This window comes from Planococcus citri, chromosome 3, assembly GCF_950023065.1.
Source record: "Planococcus citri chromosome 3, ihPlaCitr1.1, whole genome shotgun sequence".
Lineage (NCBI taxonomy): Eukaryota > Metazoa > Arthropoda > Insecta > Hemiptera > Pseudococcidae > Planococcus > Planococcus citri.
In genome coordinates, this window is record NC_088679.1 from 48,337,280 (window position 1) to 48,354,021 (window position 16,742).

The following is a 16,742-nucleotide window of genomic DNA, read 5'->3' on the forward strand; positions in this document are numbered from 1 at the left end:
CTTTTGGATATTTTAAACCCTTGCTATCAAAAAATTAACCTGATGCTGACGAGATCTGATAGGTGACCTAATAAAATTTCAACTCACAATTGAAAGATGCTTCACACTAATCGGCATATTGGCGATGAGATTTTGACGATTTTGTTCGGTACCGGGTACCCACCCATATTGTACATCAGAAGGAAACTAATTTCATATGCAATTTTGCAGACAGAGGATACATACATAGCGGCGGAGGTTATCAATCTGAACCGGAACAATTCAGCGGATATAATTCGGATTTCGATGCATCGCGATATACGACTTATGATGACAGAAACAGTAAAAATAAAGAAAATCAATTTACTTTCGGCACCATACCAAGGTCAAGGTAAATTAAAAAACAATACTTAACGATCCATTCTTCCGTTTTGTAATGAGAAAAAAAATCAAACTATCGACAGTTAGTCGACGGTACACTCCTCAAAAAATTTGAACCAACAACGCTTCAGCCTTTTTAACGTTCAAAGATGCGAGTCTATCATATCGCACAAGACTCGCTATTTCTCGCATCTATTCACCTCTTACATTTCACGATACGCGTCAACTTTCGTCGCCGTCGTCGTCGTCGTTGTTGTTAATTTACCTACATTTTATTTTTAGCAGTGCAAGTGCCGTTAGACACGGGGTGAACGTTTATAAAAATCAACCTGGCAGAATAGAAGACTATGAACCAGGCCATTCCTCAATAGCTCAAAAAGAAACCAAACAGGTACCTATGACTTTTACTTTTTATTCGTGTGATAGGCTATTCGTTATCAAGTTGAACCTGTTTTATTCGACAACAGATTTCTAACAGCAAATTATTAAAATTATTTTAGCATTTTTCTAACATTTTTATAAAAATAGTTAAAGTACTTGGAAATCGCACAACACATCATAATAATCAATAATACATATATCATGTATCCGCATTTCATTCATCTAAATTAATAAGACTGAAAAATAATCAAAACTATAAATTCAACATAAATCATTCTTCTGAAATTTTCTCATACCTACCTAAATACGTATTCTAAATGCATACGTATGTGTGAATGAAATTGCATACCCTATTCCCGTTTTTGTTTGGAAAATGCACGTGTGCGTTAAATTGCCTACTTCGAAGCCTGATTGAACAATATTATAATTGAAATTACGTTTCAGTTATCTAGTAAAAAATTATTAGTATTTTAATTTGAACATCTCAAATTTGAATTATCATTTATCACTATGCGAATCTTCATCGATAAATTTCTCTACACCAAATTTGATAGCAAATCAGATGTTTTTTTTTCGATTTGAAAAATACTACCTAACAAATTAGACCAATTTCGGGCTTGATGACTTTTTTATTTTTTATTTTGCAGTGGTGGGATGAAGTAATGGATATGTTTGACAATGTAAGTAAACCTGCACATCCCTTCACCTCGATTAACCTACTAACACCGTAATGTGTCAAATTGCATGTGTATGTAAAATCGTTACTTTTATTGAATATTTCATCTTTTTACAGAATCTTCCCGAAGGAACGTATTCACCTGCTAGTCATCGAAAACCATTTTCAACCCTGCAGTAAGTTGAAAATGAAAAGCAGAAAAATAGTAAAATACTATCTAAACGTGAAATCGATATTAAATGCCAATTTTTTCATCCTTTCTAGCGGATCAGGGTATGAAAGTGATTCGACCTTGGTATTTAAAAGGCGAGAAGATAATCAACAACAAGTTATGTCCCCCGCTGAACAACGATCCTTATATAAATCAATACAAATGGGTGGAGAAGTTCCATTGCATGGATTACGTAAACCTGCACCTGAAAAGCCTAAAGGTAAGATTGTTCAATTTATGTTTTATTTTATGAAAATGAAATATCGTCCAAATCGGAAATTAATATTCATTTGTAATATTTTCCTTGGTTTCAAGTTGAAGCCAGATTTTATCCTTAATCATAAGGAAAATGTTAACACTATAAAACGTGAAAGTGGGCATCTACATACTTTTATTATAAATTGACCTATTTTTTTTTGTTTTTCAAATACAAAGGACACGCGTGAAAAAAAGCTAATTAATTTTTTGAAAGGTTTCTTTTTAAAAATCAAAAACAATATATATACTTACGTGGCGACGACGCATTAGAATCGAAGAAAATAAATTATTCTAATCACATATTGAATTATCTTCAAACTTAGCGCCAAAATTTCATCATCCTGTCAGGAACTAAATAGACAACTTTTTCTATTCGAAAATGTAAAATACTCTCTGCTTCGTGTAGTGTTAACATTTTCTGGAATAAAAAGGAAAAGTATGGCGTCATATTTTTCCTTTTGATCAGTATTTTCAATTACGCATAAAATTTGAATAGTAATTTACTGCAAAACTAAATAACAGTATGTGCACAATTTTTGCAACAGTATCACAGCACAGTTTGAATATTTTTGCACGTGATTTTTTAACGAAGTACCTGCACAGTGTGTCAGGGCAGAAGTAATTTTTCCACGCAGGAGATATGCAACAATTGATCAGTCTGTAGGTGAGGTATTCTTCATCTCAAGCCAAAAGATTTGAAAGAAAAAAAATCAGCTCTGTAATAGAAAAAATAGAAAATTGAACTCGATTCCCATAAAAAATCATTTTGTCCGGATTTTTTCCTCTAGAGTGTCAACACTTTGAGAGTCTATCATTATTTACATTTTCTGAATGAACATATGTATTGTGTGCTTAATGTGCGTAATTTCCATTATTTTAAAGACAAAATTCTCGCTTTTTATATTAAGTATAATTTGGAAAAATTTGATGGTGCTTTGAAAATTCAGCAAATAATAAGGCTTATTAGTTTATCAGGTGGGAAGTTTAGCATAGGTAACTACCGCAAGCAAGACATTACTTCTACCCAGAAACACACTGTACATATAATGTAGCAATAAAGTGGGCTTGCTTGTTTAGAGCTTAACATGCCATTTATGCGCCTAAGGACTCAAAATCTGCGATATTACTTATTTATTAATTATTAACAATCACTTGTTTTTGAAACTAATATTAAATCTTGATATCAATACAAGGAATGCATGACTAAAATCGGTTTTGGGGTGTGAAAAATGAATTGAGTTGGGAAAGCAACAATCCTCAAATAAATGCCGCGCCTTTAACGAATAATCTACAATTGAAAACACAATGGCTCTTGAGTGTGACGAACCCTCTCACATTTACCCAATTTACTACCCAGCAGCACTGTTCTGTTTTCAATCACAATCTACACATCAAGAAACCTCATAAACCTGGGTTTCTTCACAACTGGATTTCTCAACACAGGCACCATAATCAATTAATACTTGGAAACTCGAATAATGAAATTTTTTCTGTTTTTTGTTGACTAACCAGATGACTCTGATATCGAGTACTTCCCAATTTCTCCTCATCTGACTCGCATTCGAGTACATAAAAACAAACCAAACGATGAAAGAGAAAAAAAGAAACTGCTAACATTCTCCTCATTCAAACGCAGTGCTAGATTGGCAGCTGCAATCAGCAATCCACCAGCTCCCCCAGTACCAGTGCGTAAATCTTCTAAATATTCCGCATTGAAATTATGTTCCAAGATGTCTTTTTCCAAACCATACACCATTCAGTCAAAGAAAAAAGAACCGCCTACAAAACAATCAAATTTATCATCACCAAAAGTAGTGAGACAAATTATGAATGAAGGAGATACTAAGATGGCCCCAGGAACAATAGTAAAAAGCTCTACAACCTATTACACATCTGGTAAGAACCAAAAAGAAGACAAATCTTTAAAAGTTACAGTTGCCATATCTACAAAAGGTAAAGATATTCTGAAAACTTCTTCCTTCTCCAAAACTGCTTCAAAAACAAAAATCAACCCCACGACAAAAAAAATTGAAAAAACATCTGTGAAAAATCCAATCACCACAAACCCAAGCATTGAGAAGGCTGAACTGAAACCTACCAATAAACCAAGGAAAAATTCAGACCCAACCAAAAAAATTAAAAAAGATGATAAGAAAAAGAAAAGGAACTCTACTGAAAATGGTGAAAAAAAAGAACAAAATCCAAGCCACAACCCTGTGCAATGTGAAGTTTTCATACCCAAACCTGATGACCAATTTGGAGATGGATTTTTTCAAAATTTACTGGGCACAGAGGATAATTTGGGCCAAAGAAAACATGTATCCTATACAAAAATAAAATCCGAGCCAAGTCTGAATTCTTTGCAAATATACTTGAAGCACAAAAAACCAGTTTCAGAGTCAAGAATTCGATACTTGGAGAAAGAATTACTGCAAAAGCCACAAAATTATTGGGAATTAGATGAGCACAGTGTATGGAATAGAACAGAGAGTAAATTCTGGTTGGGACGTAGTTCTAGTGAGCCACCACCTATTCACAATAAAGAGAACAAATTTGGGGAACGCATTACATCCCCTTCGAATCGTCGAATTACAAGTAGAAGCAGTAAATCTCCGGTTAAACCAGTTGAAAGCATATCTGGTGTGAGAATGAAAACTAAAAAAGATGCTCAAAATTTGAACAGAAGCACTAGTTCTTTGAGTTTATCACATTTAACAGACCATGCTGATTATCAAATGTATGTAATGGAACTGATGCATTCCACTCGTAAATCAGATAGGTTCAAAGAACTCAAATCATTTTATTCGGCACTGGAAAGGAAAGGTTTACTTGAAAAGACTGCTTTTAATTATGACCTCAGGCCCAGGTTAAAAGGTGAGGAAGTTATTGATTATGAACGATGGAAAGAATTGCGTAAAAAAGAAAAGGCAGAAGAGGAATTGAAAGCTTTGTATGAAAAACTGAAAGTTGATCAAAAATATAAGAATTTACTGTTCTGTCCCAATGATGCTGAACAATTACGATGGAGGAGAGAACGTGAGAGGGGTCTGAAGATTAGGGAGAAATCTGTAGAGGATCTTCGACAACAGTTTCAACATTCTGAAGATCAGCATAGGCCTCGAAGTAGACTGGAACTTAGTAAAGATGTTTATAAACCTTTATGGAGAGGCCTTTCTGTTCAAGATGTTGCCAATGCTTATAAACATGTGACATCTTCAAATCGGGGCAGGCCAGTTTTAGAAGCTAAAAGATCTTTATCAGAATCTACAAGACCCTTAAGACATGATAGACATATTGGAACTCGTGTATGGAGTAGTTTATCAATGGAACAACTGAATGCATTGAAAAGTCAACTCAATGACATTTACAGCACTGTATCCAACTTGAAACGTGAACGAATTCAAAAAATATTGAAAGCTTGTTCAAAAAATGAAATTACTGTCGATGGTTCAGATTCTAGAACTGGACTACATGTTCGCTGTAATTCTATGATCACAAAAGATCAAATGTATTCACCGTCATTGAAGAAAAAAGAACGACTGCAAGAGGGTAAGAAGTCAGATTCCATAGGCTCATTGCCAACAACTAGAGATGATGGATTTTCAGAAAATGAGAAGAAGAAGATATCAAAAAAACTTGGCAATGAGTTGATGGATAGAATGAAATCAGGTAGTGTGCATAAGAAACGTAAAAGCATCACAGGGTTAGTTATACCACGTGAAACCATGGGTGCTGTTGCAGCTGTTAAAAGCAAACGAAAATTATCGCCAAATAGAGATGCTAATCTATCTCCTAGGACATGTTATTCTTTAGACGTATCAGAAGATGAGTTGGGAAAAGATGACAAACATGATAAAAATAACTTTTTGCTGGTTTTAACTCCAGAACAACATGGAGATATTTTCAATGCTCATCCCATAAAGGCAACCAGTGATACAGAAAGTCTCAGTTCTAATGCCTCCACTGTGATTCATCTTGGTAAAACTGAAACACCTGGACATAAACGCAAATATAACCAAGAAATTGTACAAAGAAAGAAATTCATTCGAGAAAAATCAGCCAATTTATATTCATCCTCCTCAGTGACAGATTTCAAAGAAATATTTGGCGAGCATTACAGATCTCTATCTCCCATCAGTAACCCTAGGACCGATTCTAGATCATCTTACACCCCTAATAAACGACATCAAAATCTATACGGTAGTGAGACAAGTCTGTACTCTAGATCCAGAAGTGTTTCTCCAGATCCTACCAAGTACTACAGGGCTTATTTAAAAATGGTCAAAGCTGGAGATGTTAGACGATTACGTAACAAATTTGAAAGTCTTGAAGATCTGAGGACTCACAGTTCACATAGATTCAACCAGCCTTACAAAAGATACCGCAGTGATCCAGAGCTAACTCGTTTATTGTTACAAAAACGATCTGACAAAACCATCATCAAAGGGCATGAATACGGTGATGTAAAATACATGAGAGATAAATATGAAAGAAAATATGGTCTAAGGAAATATTGTAGATCAGTATCACCAATACCTAAAATACCATTAAGTTACGAAAATCGTCTCATGCCTCATATAAATGTCATAAGCAAACAAGCAGATTTAATGCAAAAAAGATCCACATCCCCTACTTCAAATCGCTATCATACTGGAGAGGTTGATAAACTCAAACGTAAATATGAACAAGATCGTATGTCTCTTATAGGACAAATGTTTACTTCTAGTCCAGATATTAGAGAACTACGAAATATATCTCCGTACTTAGAATGCGAGTGGATAGCTCATCAATATCCTGAACCCATTTCACCCAGGCCTATTTCCCCATCTCCAGTATTCCGCAAACATTATTCTTCTTCTAGACCTTCCTCTGTATCTCCTATAAGACGAAAGCAGTGTTCAATTTTAAAACAGAAACCAAACTATGATGCTTTTGCCAATCAGCGTTTTGATCCAAATATGCATAGACCAGTCTACAGATACGAGCCACCTTCAGAATATAATTCCAGTTGCTATTCGTATTATTCTTCTAGACCAACAACAGTGAAATTTAAAGGTGCATTTTCTTGAATTTTAATTTTTCATCGTAATTTCCCTACTTTTGTGAAGGATTGGTAAGAAGTTATGATACTTATTATAATGACGATCTTGATACAATTTTTTGTTCAATTAAAACTCAAAATAATTTAATGGCTTTTTAGATTTGCTATTGCTACTTGTAGGTACCTATTTTACCTTGTATAACATAAGTTTGCGTTTGGTCTGTCTAACCGAGTCTAAATTTTGAATAAGTCAACGGTTAATTAGTTTGACCAATTTTTTCAATTTTTATTAATTCTCCGCAATACTTTTATATTTTGGTGAGATACCAGTATTTCAATTAATTTTACTTACATCGTCAGGGGAGGAATCAAAAATTTGGAACCAATGTAGATAAATCACCATCAAAATCCATTAACATAATCATAACTTACAATTCTGAAAACTTTTTATTCATTTTTGCCTACCAATATTTTGAATTTTTATTTACTTACATATCAACTTATTATTTTTATTAGTGGCTTAATCTTTGTTTTCCTTTATTACTTGAGTTGGCATGTACTTTAGTTAGTAGTATTTGTCTTGCTAGAACCTGTTACAAGATCGCATGAGTCGTTCCATCAATTAGGATCAAGTACTGGGAGAATCAATGATGAAAATCGTTACGATAATTATGGTAAGTCGCCAGCTTTTAAAGCACAAAATCCATTAGAATGTTTCGCCTCGCATGCAACGCTTTTGTTTACATACTACATTAGTTCTAAAAATTTGGCAATTAATTAAAAGTACAAGAGCCTAATTTGTATTTTAATACGTATGATGATTGGAAATTGGATTGGCATAATCTTAATTTAGTGATTTTTTTTTTTTTTGGTAAAGTTACACCTGATTTTAATTATTAATACATTACTTTATGTACTCGTAGTTATTACATAGGTATTAATAATGTACAGTGGCGTAACTAACATCTCACAGTACACACCTAATTAAATGGGTATATTAGATTTGAAAAACTAATATGTATCATTTAGGGGAAAATATTGAAATTTAAAATTTCACTCTGTACAAATTATGCCATTATAACTGCATCGAGAATACTAGCCTGAGCGGATGGCAATAAACTTCAAATTTGGGTGCCACAAACCACTATCATTACCACTAAAAAGAATGCCGATGAAGGTGTTGCCTATCTTTGAAATTGATGGGAGTGAAGGTGAACGCCGTTTAAAAGAAAAATAAGTTGAAATATTAGTTTCGTATAGAATACACATTTGATGGGGCGAATTCTCATAGATGGAATAGTTAGTCAAAAATTTCCCATAGACTTGCCTGATTTTTCAATGTTTGCGGTTGAAGATCATTCGATCCATCCAAATATTCCTATCCGGGCAGCATTGATAACGCACATATATTTTTCGACTGAAACCATAAACATGAAATAATCATCATAAATCAAGACCTTCACTATATGGCTAATTTTCAAATTCGCCTTAATCGAAATATTAACATCGCGAAAAAAAATCGTGACCTTATGCCGTATAGGAGGAGGTTCTTCATCGATTAAATTTGGCAAAGCAATACGAAAAAAACGTAAAATAGTTGAGATAAAAACTATCGACCTCTTGAAATCACATCATTACATTCTGCATTTTTAAATAAAACCAATTTTCCGACGCAATGCAGCAAATTCGTCAGTTAATTCAGAAAAAATTAAACTGTTCACAGTTACCTAAGCCTTGAGATTATACGTATACCGCCCATAAAATCTCAAAATGTTCATTTTCCAAGAAAATTTCTAATCTATAAACTCAATTACTACAAAAAGAAAATACTTATAGATGTATAGTATAGGTATAGGTATGCCGATTTGAGTTCCTTCAAGTTATAAGACGAGTGGAATGTACATTTATGACAACCGCGTAAATTTATTCATAAATAATATGCAAGTTGCAGTTTTCAACCCGGTAGGTAGGAATAGACGATTTTAAGCATACTTTGGCTAAAACTCGTTGTATATGCCCGAGGAGACATCACGATTCAACACTTATGCTAGTCTTACGTCATCTGCTAGATCGTATTGCACCGATGGCCAAGACAGAGTTAATGTTTTATTTAGTGCTTTTGTACGTAGTAATGTAGTATAGTAACGTTTGTGCGTCGGACATTTACCCATTAATTAAAGGCTTAGGCATTCTTCGTTTAACAATTTCTTCACAAATCTAACTCCCTGCCCCCTCCTCATAATACGTACATGTTTTACTTCGAAAATTTCATCGCGAAATCCAGCGAGCGATAAAATCGCTACATCTATGAATGAAATGAGATGGCCAGTCGAGCACGAAAACGATATGATACCTACTAGAAAGAAAAAAACAAATAAGAGTGGTATAGCGTTGATTATATTATTTGTACGTCGGACCTACAATTAGAGCCATATAATTTACTAGGATGCCACGCAATGGCTTTATAATGCGTTCAAATTACCATTTTTATCCTAATCATTTTCATACCACGTGGTTATTTTCTTTTGAAATATTAGCGCAACATTAAAGGCTTAAGTGCGAGCTTTAAAATCATCGCTTAAAGCCGCTTACGTGAATTCATTTTCACTCGATAGTTACGTCTGTAAAGGAAAATGAAACACGCACTATATAGGTAGAGGTACCTACCTACTTGCACATAAACAGGATTTATGGAAGTGTTTTTCTTCTTCATTTCGATTGAAATTGGATTACAGCTACAGTATTACAGACAATTCACATTATTAGATAGGTAGCTCGATTTTTGAAATGCTTAGTTCATTCATGTTATGAAATTTGACTGAACATCTATTTCCCGGAAAGACAAGTTAGGCGACAATGAAGCGAGCATGTACCTATAATACATAACTACAAGTACATTTAAAATGTAGGTATTCCTCAAAGAACTTCTACAGCTTTTTCGTTCCGTATAAATCATAAAAATAAATGCCAATTGTTTATGAAACCCTGACAACGCATTTTCGGCAAATACAAATGCCACACACTGAGTTCGAATTACCAATCTCAACACTAATAAAATTTTACATGCAAAAGGAGGATTTTTCACTGCGTGCTTCACTTCCGCACGCAGCCCCAGCCCATGATATGCCTATCCGATTAAAGACAATAAAACAGCTCTATTACAGAACATTACACAAATCTTTAAATTAATGAGTTCAGATTTAATCAATTACAAATGCTCACTTTGTTTACAAAAACTATCGCCAGTTGTTCGGTCGTTAACGTTTTAAATCTTATGCTTAGTAACTCGGTGTGGATATACTATAAGCTCATTTCCTGCGGATTTTTTTCTCTCTTTTTTTCGTACACAATTTAAAAGTCTTTTCGTGATTGATGGTTAACTTCTCGTAGGAATAATATCAAGTGTTGGCTTCTTCAATGATACGGTATATTGCCGATTGCCGTTACACAGAGTAATTCTGCAAGGTCGTTAGGCGGTTTCCGTCTAATACGGACGATGCCTTTTCACGCACTCTTTGCTTTCGTTCGACAAGTGTCGCTGTTTTTTATGCTGCATTGGTTCGAGTTGAGTGTTCATCTTGTTTTGAAATATTCATTATTAATAATTGGGATTTTATTCGAATTCTGGTTCAATTTGGAAACCGCAAAACCTCAAAAATAAGGTACTCGAGAAAAGGAATGTCGGAGAGAATAAACAAAACGTGTACCTTTTTGCCTATACCAGATTCACTAATCTTCTGAACTACCTATCATGATATGTACTTACATAAAAACAATTTTGCTGCGATATAAGCAGTAAAAATCAAATATCCATTTCAAAATGTAAGTCATTCGCCCTCGACAGCTTTTCGAGTACTTACAAGGAAACATTTTGGTCAAAATTTTGGACCTCTTCAAGAAAACGGGACCGAGAATGGGGTTTTCAATACCTACAACTCTCATTTTTTTTCAGATTTTTTGCACTTATCAAATTTTGATAAAATAATCTGATTATGTATTTTAAACAAGACGCAACTCACATTTTTTTTCACTTCAAATAGTGAGTTGGAAAAAATACGAATTTGAAATTTAAAATGTAAGATTTTTGTATCAATATGCGGGATGTTGTGAAATCTGCAATCTGGGACTCATCAGACACCTCAGTGTAAGGTCACAAAAGACACGCAAAAAATATTTCCCGCACTTTTCGACTATCTCTGCCTTCAAAGGAGCTGATACGAAAAAAATCGGTTAGCCCCTTTAAAACTGGTGGCAGGCAAACCATACGAACGACCATAATTTATCAGTTCATCTTGAGAAACTTTTTTACTTGGGGACAAAGCCGAATCTAAAATATGACAGGAATTTTGTGAGACTTTCTGTAGATAAATATAAATAGGTAGAGGTACACTTTCCAACCTATTTCAGACAATGTAGATAATACATAAAATATATGTACCAAACTTGAAACGTCTATTGAAAAAAATAAATTAATAATGAAAAAAATAGACTTGCAGATAACGTTATACGTACATTATCATTTCGAATTCAAAAAAATTTAGAAACACGTTCTATATAGTATAATAAAAAATGAGAGGGAAAAATCAAACATCCTTCACGATACGTATAACAAAAGGTAGAAAACACGAAATCAGACAATTTTCAATTTCCACAGTTCCCGTTTTCAATTACGCTGTCACCTTAGAAAATTTATCTAAAGGACGATTCATTTTAAATAGCCTGCGTTGATTACATTTAACCATTATTTAAATGTTGGCTTATTTATGATCGAACGGAAATAAGGGAATTTACCTAGCATTGAAATCCCATTTCATACATTACACAATACACAAGTTGACCATTTGTCATGGTGGCTTCATTTTTAAAAAACACCTTGTAGAGAAAACAGAAAACTATACCAGCCTCCCATTTTATATAGAATCCGTTCGGGAAAAAAAATAGTTCGAGTACCACACACTACACAGCACGAAGCTTTTTCATTGATGATCTAAAGTGCCTAACTATTTATTTGTGTAACGAGATAGGCAACACTGCGAAAATTGGTCAATTCTAGATTTCACGAAAATTTCGTCGATGAATCGTGGGAGACATCGTACGCACCAGATTTTAACCTATGATAAAAAATCATGCACACAAAATGAAACAATAAGTATATTTTTCGAGTTCACGGCCATTCATAAGGTATAACTCAACATTCCACATGTACATGGTTTTTTTTTCAAGACACACCCACGCCGTTTTGCCCATTTACCTGTCACTCATGAATGTTTTTTTTTCATACGATATAAGGCGCCTGCACTGTAGGTTTATACCGCGTACAAATTAATAATAAAAATGTAATTGATATAAGGGTGATTACTCGAGTTGAATAAACCGGTTTTTTGACTTTTCCGACTTATAAAAAAATCATAAGCACGCCTAATTCAGCAAGTACGACTTTTACATATAAACTTTTGATTTCAATTTTGGAAATTTTCAAATCGAAATTTTACTTTTTTTGAGCGATTGAACATAGCTTCAGAAAAAAAGAGAAAAATGCTTTAAAACCTATGCTTTTACACATTGGAGTTTAGTTAAACAAATCGTTTCACAAGACAAATGCAGCTCATGTAGAAAATTCGTTCATTTTTCTGTGCATATCCAATGATCAAAATGTATTCTCATCAGTGAGCTCATGTACGTGACTATACGATCCTTACTCATCACTTCTTTTTGATGTTTCGCAATTAATATAATAAGTACAATTCGTATATCCGCGAATTCTCAAGGACAACGTAAAATAACGTTAGACGGTCCAGTTTTTTTGTTTTTAAAAAATACGTAAGGCAAGTACTTATACATTCACACACATATGTAAATCCGACTCTTAAAATATGGACAGGTTTGACTTTTTAACTGAGCGAAATCATGCAACAAATTTTTTGCGGAAAAGTGGACGGGTGATCTCAATCAATTAGGTACATATAATTTTTGATAGAATGAAAGTGGTAAAGGGATTAACAAGATTATAGAAACGTTGAATTTCAGTGAGGTATTCTTCACAAAATCAGTGAGAGGTTCTTGGGAAAAAAATCTTGTCAGAAATCGAGTATTTTTCAACAGAATTCAAAAACGCTATGCAATGCAAAAAAATTGACCGAGGTCTTTTTTTCATCAAACAATCTCCGTTTGTGAACTTTATCTCTTCTTAGATTTTCAAAAAGAACTCGACTAAAAATTCGTTGGTTATACTAAAAATTGATCTGTTTGCTCAATTTTTTAATATTTTGTGAAGAATACTCTCGCTCAGTGTGTTCGAAACAAAAAAAACACCACCCCCTACCCCCGAACCATCATCTGTCTCATACATCCGCCTCATTAAGACGCAATATTTCTTTTAAAAAATTCGGTCATGCACGACAAAAAAAATCGCACTTTTAAAATAAAATAGCCGCACGAAAAAATCCGCATTATCACCTGCACGAGGCGGAATTCCTTGACAAAAATAATCGTCCTTAACCTCGACTGCGTTATAAATCGAAAAGATTGAAGATCAATAAAGTTACCAACCCAGCCAAACATTGACCACAACTCTTCTCGAATCACGACTGAATTAAATTGATCTATTATGCGGTGCCGTGGAAAAACAAACGCCCAAGTGGTAACACTGATAACGTTTTTTTTTCAAGTTGAAACAAATGAAAATATGATAAACTCTTCTTCTGTAGTACAAAATAAACACGTTTGTATGGTAGATGTAAGTGCGCTCGTTTTTCAAACGTTCATTTACCGCGAAAAAGTTCGCTCGTGTTAGATACCGTAATAATAATGTGAGTTTTACGTGCTTTTTTCTCTCGACGTATTCTATTTTTCTTTGGTGAAACCATTTTGATGAATGTTGGAAATTTGCACCTAATGTTAACAACCAGAATTTGAAATTTCAAGAATTTTACTAGACCTGTGGGTAAAATTTACTTTGTGATTGCCTATATAATCTGAAGTATATTATTTATCTGTTTCCATACACGAAACACCATCAACTTGAATTAACGCTACCAACAATTTTCAAAAGAATTTTCCATTAACAATCGAAAGATTAGATTAGGTATATATTTTCGAGACTTTAGAATATTTGCCAAATAGACCCTGAATATTTTACACACTCGGCTGAATCTTAATACAATTTTAAAATTAGCACTGACTCATTTGATCGTATCAATAGAAAACCTACGAATTGAATCGATGAATCGATTTTCCCAAAAATAAAAACCAATCATACGAAAGATTAGAACCATGGTCATAGAAAAATGATCCAAGAGGATTATACCAGATGTCGAAACCATTGAGAAATTGCGACGCACTATGTGATTTCAGTAACATGCGTATTTGAATGCCTATTAAAACTGGAGTTTTCTCCATTTCATCATTTCTATTCGAAAATCTTTGGGGCCTACAAAGGTGTCTTCTATCTTCTCTTTACGCGCGTATTGGAACCTAATCACCTTAAAATTTGCGTCGAATCTTTTCTACTTTTTGTAAGCTGAGAATACATTTTTTTTAATTGCTCAAATCGCGATCTGAACTACATATCTAGGTACCAATATTGTTAGAGATTATACTCGTAGATAGGTGCCTACTTCTAACATTCATCAAACTGAAAATTATTTTGTAAAGAAATTACATAAATAATGCTCTTCGAACATCAGCAAAGATTCTTTCAAAACCAGTTTAACTAACGGTGGTAAAATTTTTAGTTTATAAAATGCGCGAATGTGGAAGAAAAAAATGCCGTCAATCAACACGTCGTAAATTTTTCACCAATAATTTCGTGAATGGAATTCACTTACGGTTTTGTCGGATTGTAACTTTGTGATCTTTATGAATTGATGCCGCTCGCGAGTGATACGCGATATTCGTGTTGAATAAATTTTACGAGTGCACGTTGAAAATCTCGCAAAAAAGAAGTAAATTAGTTAACGCGAATGGCAACTGAAATTAAGCCGCTATTTATTCCTACTAGAACTGTTAGCTTACCGGCTGTTTTGTATGGACCTAAGCCCTATAGTAAGTGTGTATTCTTTAATTTACGAGTAGGTATTCTGAGCGCAAATTAAAGACTCATAAGTAGGTAAATAAACATAACGTTAAACTGTATTCATCTATCCATTAGTCCAAGGGTGAGACTTCACTCAAATTGTGGGCTTCTTATTAAGCAATTATCCAATGGGTATATTTTAATCCAACGAGAAGAGGCGGAGCGAGGGGGTATGGATAAGATCACCATTTTCCCCCAAAAGTAAAATAAATCTCAGAATAAAAATGATTTCTTACCGAGCCACTTGGTTAATTGGCAAAAGTAGCCCGCATGTTTTCTGATTTCGTAATCCTGAATAGATTTCTTGTTGATATTGAGAAAATATTCTGACTTAAACTTGAAAATTTTGGATGCTTTTAGGATTTTAAATAAATTTTTAGGATATTTTCGCAATTTTGGTGAGATTTATGATAAACTTTCGAACATGCATGGTTGCATGCAGCATTTTTCGATTTTAAATAGATTTTTGTGACTTTTTTTCAAAGATTACATCCCTTGTGATGAGCTTCTCTCCGATAATCCTCATCTGATTCGCATTTTCTGCGAAATTCTTTGAAATCAAGAAACTTTGAGATTTTTACTCCAAAATCGAGGAGTTTTAAGGGACACCTACCAATGATTTGGATCACAATCTTGTTTCAATGCCATACTCACTACATTTTGAAAAAATTGAATGGACCCCCCCCCCTCCTCACCCATGAGCAAAAATCGTATCATGTCAGCATCGAAAATTGAGTTGATGAAAAATTAGAAGACCCCTTCCTGGCAATCCAATGAAACAATCCCTTAATTTAAGTTATGCTTATTCACTAAGTCTGCGAGAGTTCATCAGCATAACTGATAGAAACAGTAAATAGAATGAAATCACTGATTGAATAGATATCTAGTGATACCGCAAAATCTGATAGTGATTTTTTACTGAATTCATCCCAACCGAATTCAATTTTGTCTATTTTGTGACTGAAACGAAGAAAATCCACTGATTAATCTGATAGATACGATAGCATCTCCGAAGTAAGAACCCTCAAATTGATGAATTCCCTATAGAAATCGGGGGTTTATTCTCTCAATCTTCAGGTCAAATTCAACAAGTTCCGACACTTTCGAGAAAAATTGATATGAATCATTTGAACAAAATGAAAATCTTCCCCACTCTTCTCTTCGTCTGGACTATTGAGTGTGTGATCTCATTTCTTATTTATTACAACTTCTTGAAATTTTGATCAACAGACCACATCATGTTCCGTTTTTTAACGTGCGTCGTTCTCGATAAAGACCACTTTCAATTATTAATCGCTGGATTACAAACCCGAGGCATTTAAGGGTGAATTGAATACGTATCTAAAAATGTAACACGATCGTCTCGAGCATGGCAACTGAAATGTGTAATCAGCTAATCACAAGGTGAAGGTGCATGAACAAGTATAACGTAACAAAATTCTTATGCAAATCAGAGACCACAAATAAACCCTAAAAGTATCCAAGACTGCAAAGTTTATCGTAAAATTCGTATTATAAAATTTTCAAAGCGATGCAGACGCTTTCTAAATCTGGTTTCCACGTCGAAAATGCATTAATGAATTAACGCATTTTAAAAGCGATGAAACCCACAGTATGTAAAGCGTCCGCGAGTCTACACAAAAGACGCCCATTTTTAAACTGGTAAGGATCGTACTTGAAGCTATCAAAATCGATTTATCAATTTATGGGTGGAGAAATATTCGACGAGTTGATTAATTTC

At 34.0% G+C, this 16,742-nt stretch overlaps 1 protein-coding gene and 1 long non-coding RNA gene across 11 annotated transcripts in view; one reads left to right on the forward strand and one right to left on the reverse strand.

Moving 5' to 3' along the window:
- LOC135841687 (uncharacterized) overlaps nucleotides 1-16,742 on the reverse strand; it is a 122,260-nt gene that overhangs the window by 97,997 nt on the left and 7,521 nt on the right. The gene's annotated exons all lie outside the window — the stretch shown is intronic.
- Nucleotides 1-16,742, forward strand: part of LOC135841682 (uncharacterized) — a 73,941-nt gene that overhangs the window by 51,071 nt on the left and 6,128 nt on the right. For 7 of the 10 annotated variants that reach the window (XM_065358790.1, XM_065358786.1, XM_065358787.1 and 4 more), the window contains 7 exons: nucleotides 211-370; nucleotides 643-751; nucleotides 1,389-1,421; nucleotides 1,535-1,593; nucleotides 1,682-1,848; nucleotides 3,399-6,941; nucleotides 7,515-7,601. In XM_065358790.1, coding sequence (XP_065214862.1) covers nucleotides 211-370; nucleotides 643-751; nucleotides 1,389-1,421; nucleotides 1,535-1,593; nucleotides 1,682-1,848; nucleotides 3,399-6,941; nucleotides 7,515-7,601 — 4,158 coding nt within the window. The remainder of the gene's footprint in view (nucleotides 1-210; nucleotides 371-642; nucleotides 752-1,388; nucleotides 1,422-1,534; nucleotides 1,594-1,681; nucleotides 1,849-3,398; nucleotides 6,942-7,514; nucleotides 7,602-16,742) is intronic. The other 3 variants (XM_065358788.1, XM_065358792.1, XM_065358793.1) reach the window with 3 other exon arrangements.